General features: G+C 44.1%; 1 protein-coding gene across 3 annotated transcripts in view; it reads left to right on the plus strand.

Annotated features, from left to right (window-relative positions):
- Positions 1-15,547, plus strand: part of LOC109896885 (adenylate cyclase type 4) — a 36,499-nt gene that overhangs the window by 2,471 nt on the left and 18,481 nt on the right. For 2 of the 3 annotated variants that reach the window (XM_031832143.1, XM_031832140.1), the window contains exons 2-15: positions 406-1,375; positions 1,747-1,849; positions 2,111-2,308; positions 2,718-2,879; positions 4,452-4,601; positions 4,850-4,986; positions 5,676-5,787; positions 6,033-6,160; positions 6,556-6,714; positions 7,037-7,196; positions 8,820-8,996; positions 11,042-11,073; positions 11,165-11,224; positions 11,318-11,381. In XM_031832143.1, the coding sequence (XP_031688003.1) occupies positions 453-1,375; positions 1,747-1,849; positions 2,111-2,308; positions 2,718-2,879; positions 4,452-4,601; positions 4,850-4,986; positions 5,676-5,787; positions 6,033-6,160; positions 6,556-6,714; positions 7,037-7,196; positions 8,820-8,996; positions 11,042-11,073; positions 11,165-11,224; positions 11,318-11,381 (2,565 nt within the window). In that variant the 5' untranslated portion in view covers positions 406-452. Of the gene's footprint in view, positions 1-271; positions 1,376-1,746; positions 1,850-2,110; positions 2,309-2,717; positions 2,880-4,451; positions 4,602-4,849; positions 4,987-5,675; positions 5,788-6,032; positions 6,161-6,555; positions 6,715-7,036; positions 7,197-8,819; positions 8,997-11,041; positions 11,074-11,164; positions 11,225-11,317; positions 11,382-15,547 lie in introns of all 3 variants that reach the window. The other variant, XM_031832139.1, reaches the window with a different exon arrangement.

Genomic DNA, 15,547 nt, shown 5'->3' on the forward strand with positions numbered 1-15,547 from the left:
TTTAGCATAAGGGGTTAGTCTAACATTTAAAACAATGTACGCTTTCCAGCACAATTCTTTATTGGAGAAGAGAAAGGATTGTATTTAGGAAAGTTGTGGTTAGCATTATGGCTTGGTTAGCATAAATAACAAGTGGTTAGCTTTAGCATATGTGGGTAGCATAAGTGGTAATAGGATTATGGTCTGGTTAGCAGTAGTGGTTAGCATGACTTAACACTCAGGATTATGTGTGGGTTTTGGAGTTACTTTTCATCTTTATCCGTTTTGACAGTGAAACAATCCTCCACTTCCACATGGACTTACAGTCATCCAAGGAAGACGACATTGTGGTTGTAGCATGTCTTAGAACTATCCAGGGGACCTGAAGGGACTATACAGTGACTTTGTCTTTTGTCTGTCCTTCAGTCGCCTTTCCTGACAACAAGGACATAGAGATAAAGCACCAGAGTACCATGCAGGACGACCCTGAGGGATACTTGGTGATTGGGGGAAACAGAACTGGAGACATCCACAGGACTGGTCGTGGGTTTGCTGGTGGGGGAGATGGGGGAGGTATGGGAGACAGGGGAGGAGACAGGGGAGATGGGCAAGACACAAGCATGGAGCTGAAGGATTTGACCAGCAGCACAACAGACAATGAACATCCGATTGCGGAAGAAGACGAGGACGGTGACATCATAACGCAAAGGAATGACATCACAGCAAAAATGAATGACATCAGGACTCAATGTGATGACTTCAGAGATGAGGTCAACGGTGATTCTGAGAGCCAATCAGCGCACAGTGAGCCTCGGGTCTACATAGAGGTGGGTGTGGCTAAGGTGGAGCTAGCCTCGGGACCACTCAAGGCCCAATCGTCTTTCCAAGAATCTCCGGAGTTCCCGTCCACTGCGAGCACAGGTAACCATGGCACTGACATTAAAACAGACACTTTGATGAATGACAGCACAAAATCCAGCAATGACTCTGATAATGACAGCGCTAAAACGACCACAGACACTTATGACAACTTAGATGATAGAGGCAAAGTCAACAGGGAAGATTCTTCAGACAAAAAGAGTACTGATGCCTTTAAATTAAAAACAAACCCACACAATCACAACTCTGATCTGGCCATGATGGACTCCACAACAACCCTCTGCAGACGTAACCACGACAACTACACAACCCCCGACATCCCGTCCGACGACACTTCCACCTCCAGATCGGAAACTTCAGTCCCTCTCAACCAATCGGCCCCGGCGCCCGACACCACATGGGACGACACCCCGAACGTCAGGGAGGGGGGTGAAGGCGACGGTAGACCGCCCTCACAGAGGAGTGTAGCGGAGGGGGTGTGCTGCTGCTACAGAGCAGTACACAAGGCCTTCATAAGGTCTGTATGATTTTTACCTTTTAAAACTGTATTTTTATCTATTTTGTAGGTCTTTTTTACACTTTATTTTATTGAAACAGCAAGAAATCAAGGAGGGAGACGGACAAGTGAGAGAAACAATGGACACAGGGATTGAACCCCTGTCTCCGGTGGAGAGTAGTACATATGACATATGCCGTGGAATGTTACCACGACACCACGGCTCTGCACTAAACATGCATTTTAAATGTGTACTGTTTGTTGCATAATTCCAGTGTGTGCTTATTCTTCACATTTGTGGAAACCGTCAATTGCATCAAATCATTTAGCCTTCGATGCCATTGATACCAATGTTATGTTGCCTTTATTTAAATAAACCCTTCTCTCATAAGGTGCCTAGAGGAGACACCAGCCATGCTCCCTGGACTGCTGCTGGCCATGGGCTTCTGTGTGGCTATCATCATCCTTATACCAACTACCGGAAGGCTGAAAGAGGTGTGGTGGTGGGGGGGGGGTAGAGGGGGAGATGGAGGGGTAGGGGGAGGTAAATTAAGGGTTGAGGTGCTGTATTGGATTATAGATATATTTATAATTGAATGAACAAACTGTTTGCCATTTTCAACCTTCTCAATTTTCCCTTCTCCCTTCTCTTCCCCCTCCCCCCTTCTATCTCTCTCCCTGTCGCTCTCCCTCTCCAGAGTATCAGTGTGATGTATGTGTTTAACTCCCTCTCGCTCTCTATCTCCCGCTCTCCAGAACATCAGTGTCCATGTAGGGGCCCTGTCCGTGGTCTGTGTGGTGCTGTGTTTGAGCACAGCCCTGCTGGTGGCCCTGCCCTGGCTGGCCGTGGTGAGGAGGTGTGGAGGAGCGCTGTCACTTTGCCTCTGGGGGGCCCTGTATGTCACAGCTATAGTCTTCACCTTCACCGGAGGGCCCGTCACCGCATGGGAACAGGTCAGACAGGAGAAGGGGCCGGGTTGAGGGAAGGGTTGGAAGGGTAGGGGGTGGGGTGAGAAGCAGGTCAAAGATAGGGATGGGGGGGTGGAGAATGAATGAGGGGGGAGGAGCAGGTCAAGGCCTGTATTCACAAAGTGTCTTAGTGTGCGTGTGCTGATCTCAGTTCAGGTCCTCCCTGTCCATGTAATCGTACTGATTATATTCTAAAAGGGAAAACTGATCCTAGATCAGAACGTAGTCTGAGACGTGGCTAGCTGTGGCGAGGCGATGTGGAGGAGCTCTGTCTCTCTGGTTCGAGGTCTTGTGTATTAAATGTATCTTAATATGAATTCTATTTCTGTCCATGTGGTTTATCAAACTTTCTTTCACTGTCTCTCTCTCTTTCCCTCCCTTCCTCCCTGTACAGGTAGCGTTCTTCCTCTTCCTGTCTCTGTGTGTGTACACGGTGCTGCCCCTGTCCCTAGCCTGGGCTCTGATGGTGGGCATAGGGACCAGTGTGTCACACATCATCATCATCAGTGTCTATGTTCCCGTCACCAGGCCTAACACACCAAACCTGGCAGTGCAGGTAAAAGAAACACAGTAGCACACACACACAGTAGCACACACACACAGTAGCACACACACACAGTAGCACACACAGTAGCACACACACACAGTAGCACACACACACACAGTAGCACACACACACACACACAGACATAGATAGACACACGTAGACATACACTACCGTTCAAAAGTTTGGGGTCACTTAGAAATGTCCTTGTTACTGAAAGAAATGCACATTTGTTGACCATTAAAATAACATCAAATTGATCAGAAATACAGTGTAGACATTGTTAATGTTGTAAATGACTATTGTAGCTGGAAACGGCTGATTTTTTATGTAATATCTATATAGGAGTACAGAGGCCCATTATCAGCAACCATCACTCCTGTGTTCCAATGGCACGTTGTGTTAGCTAATCCAAGTTTATCATTTTAAAAGGCTAATTGATCATTAGAAAACCCTTTGGCAATTATGTAAGCACAGCTGAAAACTGTTGTCCTGATTAAAGAAGCAATAAAACTGGCCTTCTTTAGACTAGTTGAGTATCTGGAGGATCAGTATTTGTGGGTTCAATTACAGGCTCAAAATGGCCAGAAACAAAGAACTTTCTTCTGAAACTCGTCAGTCTATTCTTGTTCTGAGAAGTGAAGGATATTCCATGCAAGAAATTGTCAATGGACAAAACATTTGCTTTTCTTTCAAAAACAAGGACATTTCTAAGTGACCCCAAACTTTTGAACGGTAGTGTAGATAGACACACACATAGACATAGATAGACACACGCACACACACATAGATAGACACGCACACACACATTGATAGACACAGACACGCAGACACCCTATTCACACTATTGTGCCAACACAAATCAGATATATATTGTCATTGTGGATTTGATTCTGGCAACCTTAAGGGTTGTGTACCCATGAAGTCCAGCACAGTAGAGCTTGGTTTGTCTCAGCTTGGTGCCGTAGTATGAAAGAAACACCCACACTAAATGTGCTGCAAATGGAAAGGTCACAGGCAAACTCTTGCAAATGAGCTGCAGAGAACGAAAGAATGAGTGACAGTAAGCACACAGACACACTCACACACACACATTTGCATCATCTGATAGCATCCCAATTCCAATTCGCCAGGACACTGTGTACACTAGCACAGTCCACAACACACTGTTTCCTATATTGTTTGTGTGTCTAAGTTCAGCTTGGTGCGACATGGCGATTCTGTTGTTTTACTGAACAATGATAAGTAAGAACCACACCTGCTATGCTGCTCTGCCCTTTCTCCTTTTGTTCCCCCCCCCCTCTATCTCTCTCTCCTTATCCTCTCTCCCTGTCGACCTGCCCGCTCTGTCTTTCTCCCTTTGTCTCCCCCACCCCTCTATCTCTCTCTCCTTATCCTCTCTCCCTGTCGACCTGCCCGCTCTGTCTTTCTCCCTTTGTCTCCCCCCCCCTCTTCCCCTCCCTCTCGCCACTCCCTCATTGCAAATAAGAATTTGATCTTAATTGACTTGCCTGGTTAAATGTTTTTTTTTAAATATAAAAACGTCTCTCTCTCCCCCTCCTCCCCGCTCTCCCTCCCCGACAGCTGGTGGCCAATGCTGTGTTGTTTTTGTGTGTGAACTGTGTGGGAGTGTTTCACCTGTGGCTGACTGAGCATGCCCACAGGAAGTCCAGTAAGAAGAAAGAGAGGTTCAGCGCCATGCGCTCCCAGAGGGACATGCAAAAACACCAGCAGGTAGCTGAATCAATTAAACTTGTTCAGTTCAATTCAGTTCAGTTCAACTCAACTCAATACAATTCTATAGTCCTATTAATCAATCCCCTTAGAGCCCATCAAAGGGCATCCTCTTCCAAGAGAGCCTTCAGTCATAGATGCCCATCTTTATGACCTGCATGCAAACAGTCTGCTACTGTAAGTCAATAGTTTGATAATTTAATCAATGAACACACAAACCCTCCTCATGCCCCTCCCCTTGACAACAGGAGCACCTCCTCCTGTCCGTGTTGCCACGATATATCGCCATGGAGCTGAAGACGGAGATCATCAAAAGACTGTCGGAGAATAAAGAGAAAGGACAGAACTTTCACAGTCTGTACATCCGGCAACACAAAGATGTCAGGTGAGGAAATGTGCGCTTATGCACACAATACATAACATGACTGTTAAATAGCCATCACTAGCTGGCTTCCAACCAGTTACGCAACCCTGCACCTTAGAGGCTGCTGCTCTAAATATATGTAGACTTGGATTAAATGGCCACTTTAAGAATTGAACACTAGTCACTTTAGTAATGTTTAAATAATGTTGACATACTGCTTTACTCATTTCATATGTATATAATGTATTCTATTCTACTCTATTTTAATCAATGCCACTCCGACATTGCTCGATATAATATTTATATATTTCTTAATTTCATTCTTTTACTTTTAGATTTGTGTATTGTTGTGAATTGTTAGATACTACTGCTCTGTTGGAGCTAGGAACACAAGCATTTCGCTACACCCACAATAACATCTGCTAAATATGTGTATGTGACCAATAAGATTTGATTTAATGTGATGAATATAACCTTGTCTGAGACCTGGGCCAGGATTCATAAAGTGTCTCAGAGTAAGAATGCTGACCTAGGAACAGTTTTGTCTTATATAATCATAATAAACAAGATTACACGGAAAGAGGGGGCCTGATCCTAGAGCCTGAGGACTTTTGTTAACTTCCAGGTTTTTATCTGTGAGGGCTAAAGCAGACCTAGTCCAGGGTCTATACCTGGTCACTACCATCCCTGTTGTGTCCTTCACTCTCTAGTATTCTGTATGCTGACATTGTGGGGTTTACTAAGCTGGCCAGTACCTGTTCTCCTGAGGAGCTGGTGGGAGTCCTCAATAAGCTCTTCGGCAGGTTCGATGACATTGCCAAGGTGAGAGCTTCCCTTAACCAATCAGTCACTCACCTTTCCCCTCACCTTACCCTGGGCTGGATGTATAGGTATGTTTTGGCTAGCTCGAGATTCTCTCAACACAATATATCAACTACAGGTCAATGGATCCTTATGATGTAGTGCAAATTTACTGAGACAACTTGACTATTATTGTCTCTCTCGCTCTCTCCTCCCTCCTCTCTCCCTATACCCATCCACCCTTCTCCCCCCCTCTCTCTCTCCAGAAGAACGAGTGTTTGCGTATAAAGATCCTGGGTGATTGTTACTATTGTGTGTCGGGTCTGCCAGACCCCATCCCAGCCCACGCCAGGAACTGTGTTCAGATGGGACTCAACATGTGCACGGCTATCAAGTCAGTCTGCCAATCAATTCATCAATAATTCAATCGCTGCTCTCCATCACCACTCACATAATTCTCCCCTTCATCAGTATTTAACTGTCATTCAATATGTGTCAATCAACTCCATGTGTATCACCTCTGAGAATCACTTTAGTGAATTGCTTATACAGATTATTATATAAAGTTATTTCATTTTATGATAACATGTAAATATTTAAATTGTTCATCTCAATCACATGTGCTTATCTACTTTATTAAATTTAGACATATTTCTGACATATCACCTTGTGATGCTGCCATAAATATGATTTAATGCAAAAAAATAGTTGAACACAATCTGTATGACATTGGTTTGAGGTCCTGGCTGATTGTTATAACCATGGTTATAACCATATCATGTCCTGTAGTAAACTACGGGAGGCTACTGGTGTGGAGATCAGTATGAGAGTGGGTGTGCACTCCGGCAACGTTCTCTGTGGCGTGATTGGTCTACAGAAGTGGCAGTACGACGTCTGGTCACATGACGTGACTCTGGCCAACCATATGGAGTCTGGGGGCATGCCAGGGTAAGGAACCAGGAAATGCATTTGCTTGTGTTATAATCTGTGTTATAAACTGTTATAAATGTGTAATAAGATGACATACATGTGTTATAAACTATTGTAAATGTGTAATAGACATGTTATACATGTGTTATTATGTTTGTGTGTGATATCTTTACGCAAATATACTTTCTGCAAGTGTGTGTTCAGGAGGCAATGCACAATTTAACAGATCATTCAGATAGAAACACCTTACGTAAAACAAATATGATTGTTTGCCATACAGAATAAAGAATTGTGCCAGTTCTAATCATTACATTTCTATTTGCAATGTTACCCACCCAAGGCGTGTCCACATCACAGAGGAGACACTGGGACACTTAGCTGGGGTGTACCAAATGGAGGACACTGACGGGGGAAGCCGGGATGCTCTGCTAAAGGGGAGGAAAACCTACCTGGTGATCGACCCCCATAAGGAAGACACCACCTCTAAGAGGAAGGAAAAGGTGTTTGCAATGTGCATGTTTTAGAAAGTCTGTACTTGTATCTGTGTGTGTGTGTATGTACGCATTTAAATTCTCTTAGATGCCTGCACCTGTTTCAAAAATGATGTGTGTGTACATGTTTCAGCATGTGTGTGTGTGCATGCATCACTGATGTGTGTGTGTGTGTGTGTGTGTGTGTGTGTGTGTGTGTGTGTGTGTGTGTGTGTGTGTGTGTGTGTGTGTGTGTGTGTGTGTGTGTGTGTGTGTGTGTGTGTGTGTGTGTGTGTGCATCCCTGACGTTTGTGTGTGTGTGTGTGCAGTGTGATTAAATCATTAAGACACACAAATGACTGGAGGGAGCCAGAGATCAAGCCTAACCAGAAGAAAAAATACCTTTTCCCGACTCTCTTCCTCCTGTTGCTGCGGGGCTTCGCGGATTCTGCTGTTACGTTCCTAATAGGCTACACCAGGGGTCGGCAACCTTTTCCATTTGGAGTGGCAATTTATCTTACCATTTCTACCAATCTGTGTGCCAGTTATGATTTTTATATGCACATTTTCATGGAACAGTTACATTTAATTTATAACAAAGTCTTCATATATCAAAATCTAAATTCTGAAAGTAACTTCTATTGCCATTACCAACTATGTAAAATAGTCTACATAAAGCCAACAAATAAAAACATTGCCACCTGCAGGTAGAAAATATCATGATAAAAATAAATATCCTATAAATCAAATTGGCTCGGCCTGGCCTGCCTGCAAGGAACTTGAAACGTTGTATCAACAACTAACTGAGGTTGAAGCTGTGCTAGCAAACTTGCAACGTTGTATTAAATATTCTGGGCTCTCAGAGTTTTCGCTCCAGAAAGACAGTTAGGCCTATTTTATGAGGTTTCCGCCGGATCAGATCGAAAGAGAGCTGGAAAGATTTTTCAAATAGGCTACATTGAGGAACTATTGTCACTCTCAACAATGGATGTAAAAACAGACTTGCTGTTTGAGGTGAAGAAAAAAATTATTTGAGAAGTTCCACAGTGGTGGTGAGTTAAGACAATCAGAAATACTATCAGATCCCCAAATGGGCACATTTATAGGCCTACATTTGTGCGCAGGCCAGGTAGCCTAGCCTATAATCAGGTGTGTGTCCTTACTCGACATTGACAGGAGGGCTACAAACAAACGACAATGAACAAATTGTCAATTCCGAAATGGATGAATTAAACAAAAACTTGTTCCTCACAAGTGTAGCCTAAAGGTTGTGTGGGCCGCAAACAACGTGTCCACTCCGACAATGAGAACGGTAAAAGACTGTAATAATAATATACTGAATGTATTAACAGAAATTACCATAAACAAAAAAAACAAAAAATTATGAGAATTAACAGTAAATATATTACTGGTGATACTGGTGTGCCATCCCCACGGCCTCCACTGAGACAGGTGTCCACTGAGACAGGTGTGAATCAGACTGTTGCCTCATGTGCCAAAAAGAAAATATATACTGTATATATTTTAGACTGTTCGGCTAATAACATTTCTGTCGACGAACAGCAGCCTATCGACCAAACAATCAACCAGTCAACTAAATGGGGTCAGCCCTAGTGTACATGCCTGCATCCCTGATGTTTGCATGTGTTCCAGACAAACATCCTGACGGTCAGTGGTCATAAGCAGCGAGCCTCAGTGAGGATGTCTCAGTACCTGCAGTCCTGGCAGACCATCTGTCCATTCTCTGACCTCAGCAACCCTGAGGCCACACCCACCCAGCTGCCAATCAACCCGACCTGCGCCAGCACGAATCAATCACAGCCATCCGCAGTGAGTAATGTACCTGTTGACCCCGCCTACCTTCTCTGTTCTCACTCAGACACGTATACACACGCACTCAACGCTGATCCACACTTATGCCATTCACACAGAATCATGCCAACATGCATGACAAACTTTCACAAACACACACCCCATATCCCATCCCACCCACTCATATACCTAAGTAAGTCACATACCAGGGTCATAAGGCACCAAATGGAAGTAAACTCACCTGGACATGTCCAACAAGAAACACACATTTTAAAACGTTTACCATTGTGTGCCCTAATGAACATGACCCTGTTAGTCCCTTCTACCTTCTCCGATTACACACACGCATGACATACTTTCACAAATACAGACACCCTAAATCTTTCTCCCACTCGTTCTTATGCCTTTCATGAACATATTGCCTTAGCAATCCTAACAATGTTCACAAAAGGCAAGCAACATTGAAGCATGCATGAGAGCGCCAGGTGTTCCGGACGACTGTGAGATCACGCTCTCCGTAGCCGATGTGAGTAAGACCTTTAAACAGGTCAACATTCACAAGGCCGCAGGGCCAGATCGATTACCAGGACGTGTACTGCGAGCATGCGCTGACCAACTGACAAGTGTCTTCACTGACATTTTCAACCTGTCCCTGACCGTAATGTCTGTAATACCAACATCTTTCAAGCAGACCATCATAGTCCCTATGCCCAAGAACACCAAAGTTACCCGCTGAAATGACTACCGACCTGTAGCACTCACGTCTGTAGCCATGAAGTGCTTTGAAAGGCTGGTTATGGCTCACGTCAACAACATTCCCAGAAACGCTAGACCCACTCCAATTTGCATAGCTCCCCAACAGATCCACAGATGACGCAATCTCTGTTGCACTCCACACTGCCCTTTCCCAACTGGACAAAAGGAACACCTACGGGAGAATGCTATTCATTGTCTACAGCTCAGCGTTCAACACCATAGTGCCCTCAAAGTTAATCACTAAGATAAGGATCCTGGGACTCCCTGTTCACCCATGACTGCATGGCCAAGCATGACCAACACTATCATTAAGTTTAACGACAACACAACAGTGGTAGGCCTCATCACCGACAACGATGAGATAGCCTATAGGGAGAAGGTCAGAGACCTGGTAGTGTAGTGCCAAGATAACAACCTCTCCCTCAACGTGATCAATACAAAGGAGATAATCGTAGACTATAGGTAAAGGAGGACCAAGCACGCCCCCATCCTCATCGACGGGGGTGTAGTGGAGCGGGTTGAGAGCTTCAAGTTCCTTGGTGTCCATATCATCAACAAACAAACAAAGATAGTCATGAAGAGGGCACAACAACACCTTTTCCCCCTCAGGAGACTGAAAAGATTTGGCATAGGTCCTCAGATCCTCACAATGTTTGACAGCTGCACCATAGAGAGAATTGGTTGCATCACCACCTGGTATGGGAACTGCTCAGTCTCCGACCACAAGGCACTACAGAGGGTAGTGCATACGGCTCAGTACATCACTGGGGCCAAGCTTCCTGCCATCCAGGACCACTATACTAGGCGGTGTCAGAGGAAGGCCCTACAAAATGTCAAAGACTCCAGCCACCCTAGTCATAGACTGTTCTCTCTGCTACCGCACGGCAAGCGGTACCGGAGCACCAAGTCTAGGTCCGAAAGGCTTCTTAACAGCTTCTACCCCAAGCCATAAGACTACTGAACAGCTAATCAAATGGCTACCCAGACTTTTTGCATTGACCAAGAGCCTCGCTACTGTTATTTCATTTGTATGTTTTCTTCTTTTCTGTTTATTTTACTTCAGTTTATTTTAGTTAATACTTTCTTAACAGTTATTTTTCTTAAAACTTCATTGTCGGTTAAGGGCTAGTAAGTAAGCATTTCACTGTAAGGTTTTATTCAGCACATGTGACAAATAATATTTGATTTTGTGTGTGTGTGTGTGTGTGTGTGTGTGTGTGTGTGTGTGTGTGTGTGTGTGTGTGTGTGTGTGTGTGTGTGTGTGTGTGTGTGTGTGTGTGTGTGTGTGTGTGTGTGTGTGTGTGTAGGATAGACCACCTACTCAGACCGATTCCAGCAGGTAAACATGCTTTTCCATTTTACTTAGAATTATTTTCCAATTGTTGTATAAGTGTAATTTTAAATAATTAATCAAAATAATCCCTCCTTAGTACCAGTCAGGTCCTGGACGACGGCATAAGAGGGTCGTTAGATACTATTGACGGTGCAGGGTAAGTGTTTTTCCATATCTGTAAGATCTTTGTTGTTTTCTGTTATTTTCTCCACTATATGTCTCCTCTCTTCTCTTATTCTATCTATCACAGGCGGAGAGAAAAGAAGCTGAACTGCTTCACGCTGTTATTCAATGACCTAAAGCTGGAGAAACAGGTGGGAGTTTTAATGCTGTTTTTAATTTGTTGTGTAATAGTTGTGTTTTGTGACATGTCCGTGTGTTAGATTTGTCTTTTGAAGTGTGGTGTTAATGTCTGTGTCGTATGTTGTGATCATTCTGGTATAACAGTACACTCCTAAAAATAAGGCTGCTTTGTGGTTCTATATAGAACCCACAAATTATTTGTTTATCCAATCGTCTGGTTATTGTATGAGGATCAATTTAGACAAAATGCTGACTGTACAATTTAGCTATCTGACAAAAATGATATTGCCATAACTGTTTTATCAAGCTAGCGAGCTAACAACGAACTAAGCTAGCAAGTACAGTTCATAATGAACAATCTCAGTTGAAACTGGTTAAGGAGAGGTCTGGGTTCACTGCCAAATCACTAGCCCTGATGCCAATACAGGTCCCGTTTGGCTAATATTTCATCTGTCAGGATCATGGCTGCAATTCAAACACTAACAGACACACACCCTCTCCCCTCAGCCCTCAAATTAAGTGGACACTTCTGATAACGTTTCATGACGTCTGACGAGTATACACTTACAGGGCGAGGGAGTGAGGAAGGATTTTTTTTTTAATGGACCGAAATTCGTCATCCCACGATGATTGTTTTCAACCACCGGTAGCTTGTGGGTGCTTTATATGCGCGGCTGTCACGATCGTCGTAGTGATGTGAATATATCTTTTTAATGAAAAATGAAAAACACGAAGTAGACGAAACAAACAAAATAACAAGACGACCGCTATCAAAACTGAGTGCAAACATGCAACATCACATAGACAATAACCCACGAACCACAATACAAAACAGGCTACCTAAATATGGTTCCCAATCAGAGACAACGACAAACACCTGCCACTGATTGAGAACCATATCAGGCCAAAACACATAGAAACAGACTAACTAGACATGCAACATAGAATGCCCACTCATATCACACCCTGACCAAACAAAACATAGAAACAAACAACGCAAATCAAATCAAATGTATTTATATAGCCCTTCGTACATCAGCTGATATCTCAAAGTGCTGTACAGAAACCCAGCCTAAAACCCCAAACAGCAAGCAATGCAGGTGTAGAAGCACGGTGGCTAGGAAAAACTCCCTAGAAAGGCCAAAACCTAGGACGAAACCTAGAGAGGAACCAGGCTATGTGGGGTGGCCAGTCATCTTCTGGCTGTGCCGGGTGGAGATTATAACAGAACATGGCCAAGATGTTCAAATGTTCATAAATGACCAGCATGGTCCAATAATAATAAGGCAGAACAGTTGAAACTGGAGCAGCAGCACGGCCAGGTGGACTGGGGACAGCAAGGAGTCATCATGTCAGGTAGTCCTGAGGCATGGTCCTAGGGCTCAGGTCCTCCGAGAGAGAGAAAGAAAGAGAGAAAGAGAGAATTAGAGAGAGCACACTTAAATTCACACAGGACACCGAATAGGACAGGAGAAGTACTCCAGATATAACAAACTGACCCTAGCCCCCCGACACATAAACTACTGCAGCATAAATACTGGAGGCTGAGACAGGAGAGGTCAGGAGACACTGTGGCCCCTTCCGAGGACACTCGGGGGGGGGGGGGGGGGGGGGGGGGGGGGGGGGGGGGGGCACCAACCCAGACAGGAAGATCACATCAGTGACTCAACCCACTCAAGTGACGCACCCCTCCCTGGGACGGTATGAAAGAGCCCCAGTAAGCCAGTGACTCAGCCCCTGTAATAGGGTTAGAGGCAGAGAATCCCAGTGGAAAAAGGGGTACAAGCCAGGCAGAGACAGCAAGGGCGGTTCGTTGCTCCATAGCCTTTCCGTTCACCTTCCCACTCCTGGGCCAGACTACACTCAATCATATGACCCACTGAAGAGATGAGTCTTCAGTAAAGACTTAAAGGTTGAGACCGAGTTTGCGTCTCTTACATGGGTAGGCAGACCATTCCATAAAAATGGAGCTCTATAGGAGAAAGCCCTGCCTCCAGCTGTTTGCTTAGAAATTCTAGGGACAATTAGGAGGCCTGCGTCTTGTGACCGTAGCGTACGTGTAGGTATGTACGGCAGGACCAAATCAGAGAGATAGGTAGGAGCAAGCCCATGTAATGCTTTGTAGGTTAGCAGTAAAACCTTGAAATCAGCCCTTGCCTTGACAGGAAGCCAGTGTAGGGAGGCTAGCACTGGAGTAATATGATCACATTTTTTGGTTCTAGTCAGGATTCTAGCAGCCGTATTTAGCACTAACTGAAGTTTATTTAGTGCTTTATCCGGGTAGCCGGAAAGTAGAGCATTGCAGTAGTCTAACCTAGAAGTGACAAAAGCATGGATACATTTTTCTGCATAATTTTTGGACAGAAAGTTTCTGATTTTTGCAATGTTACGTAGACGGAAAAATTGTCCTTGAAATGGTCTTGATATGTTCTTCAAAAGAGAGATCAGGGTCCAGAGTAACGCCGAGGTCCTTCACAGTTTTATTTGAGACGACTGTACAATCATTAAGATTAATTGTCAGATTCAACAGAAGATCTCTTTGTTTCTTGGGACCTAGAACAAGCATCTCTGTTTTGTCCGAGTTTAAAAGTAGAACGTTTCCAGCCATCCACTTCCTTATGTCTGAAACACATGCTTCTAGAGAGGGCAAATTTTGGGGCTTCACCATGTTTCATTGAAATGTACAGCTGTGTGTCATCCGCATAGCAGTGAAAGTTAACATTATGTTTTCGAATGACATCCCCAAGAGGTAAAATATATAGTGAAAACAATAGTGGTCCTAAAACGGAACCTTGAGGAACACCGAAATTTACAGTTGATTTGTCAGAGGACAAACCATTCACAGAGACAAACTGATCTCTTTCCGACAGATAAGATCTAAACCAGGTCAGAGCAAATAATGGTTAGAGAGTGACAGCGGCAGTCAATTATGATTGCATGTCTACTTTTATTAACTATATCTTTATTAATATATGCCTACTGTATGAAAGCTAGCAAATTAATTAGCTACCTAACGTTAGCCTGCTTAGCTGGAACTTTTGAAGAAGGAAAATGTTTGATTTCTTCAATTTCCAAAAGCTAACCAAACAAAAACATCATTACAAATCAAATCAGATCAATCAAATACAATTTTATTTGTCACATACACATGGTTAGCAGATGTTAATGCGAGTGTAGCGAAATGCTTGTGCTTCTAGTTCCGACAATGCAGTAATAACCAACAAGTAATCTAACTAACAATTCCAAAACTACTGTCTTATACACAGTGTAAGGGGATAAAGAATATGTACATAAGGATATATGAATGAGTGATGGTACAGAGCAGCATAGGCAAGATACAGTAGATGATATCGAGTACAGTATATACATATGAGATGAGTATGTAAACAAAGTGGCATAGTTAAAGTGGCTAGTGATACATGTATTACATAAGGATGCAGTCGATGATATAGAGTACAGTATATACGTATGAATATGAGATGAATAATGTAGGGTAAGTAACATTATATAAGGTAGCATTGTTTAAAGTGGCTAGTGATATATTTACATAATTTCCCATCAATTCCCATTATTAAAGTGGCTCGAGTTGAGTCAGTGTCATTGTCAGTGTGTTGGCAGCAGCCACTCAATGTTAGTGGTGGCTGTTTAACAGTCTGATGGCCTTGAGATAGAAGCTGTTTTTCAGTCTCTCGGTCCCAGCCTTGATGCACCTGTACTGACCTCGCCTTCTGGATGATAGCGGGGTGAACAGGCAGTGGCTCGGGTGGTTGATGTCCTTGATGATCTTTATGGCCTTCCTGTAACATCGGGTGGTGTAGGTGTCCTGGAGGGCAGGTAGTTTGCCCCCGGTGATGCGTTGTGCAGACCTCACTACCCTCTGGAGAGCCTTACGGTTGAGGGCGGAGCAGTTGCCGTACCAGGCGGTGATACAGCCCACCAGGATGCTCTCGATTGTGCATCTGTAGAAGTTTGTGAGTGCTTTTGGTGACAAGCCTAATTTCTTCAGCCTCCTGAGGTTGAAGAGGCGCTGCTGCGCCTTCTTCACGATGCTGTCTGTGTGAGTGGACCAATTCAGTTTGTCTGTGATGTGTATGCCGAGGAACTTAAAACTTGCTACCCTCTCCACTACTGTTCCATCGATGTGGATAGGGGGGTGTTCCCTCTGCTGTTTCCTGAA

This window comes from Oncorhynchus kisutch, linkage group LG9 (genome assembly GCF_002021735.2).
Source record: "Oncorhynchus kisutch isolate 150728-3 linkage group LG9, Okis_V2, whole genome shotgun sequence".
NCBI lineage: Eukaryota > Metazoa > Chordata > Actinopteri > Salmoniformes > Salmonidae > Oncorhynchus > Oncorhynchus kisutch.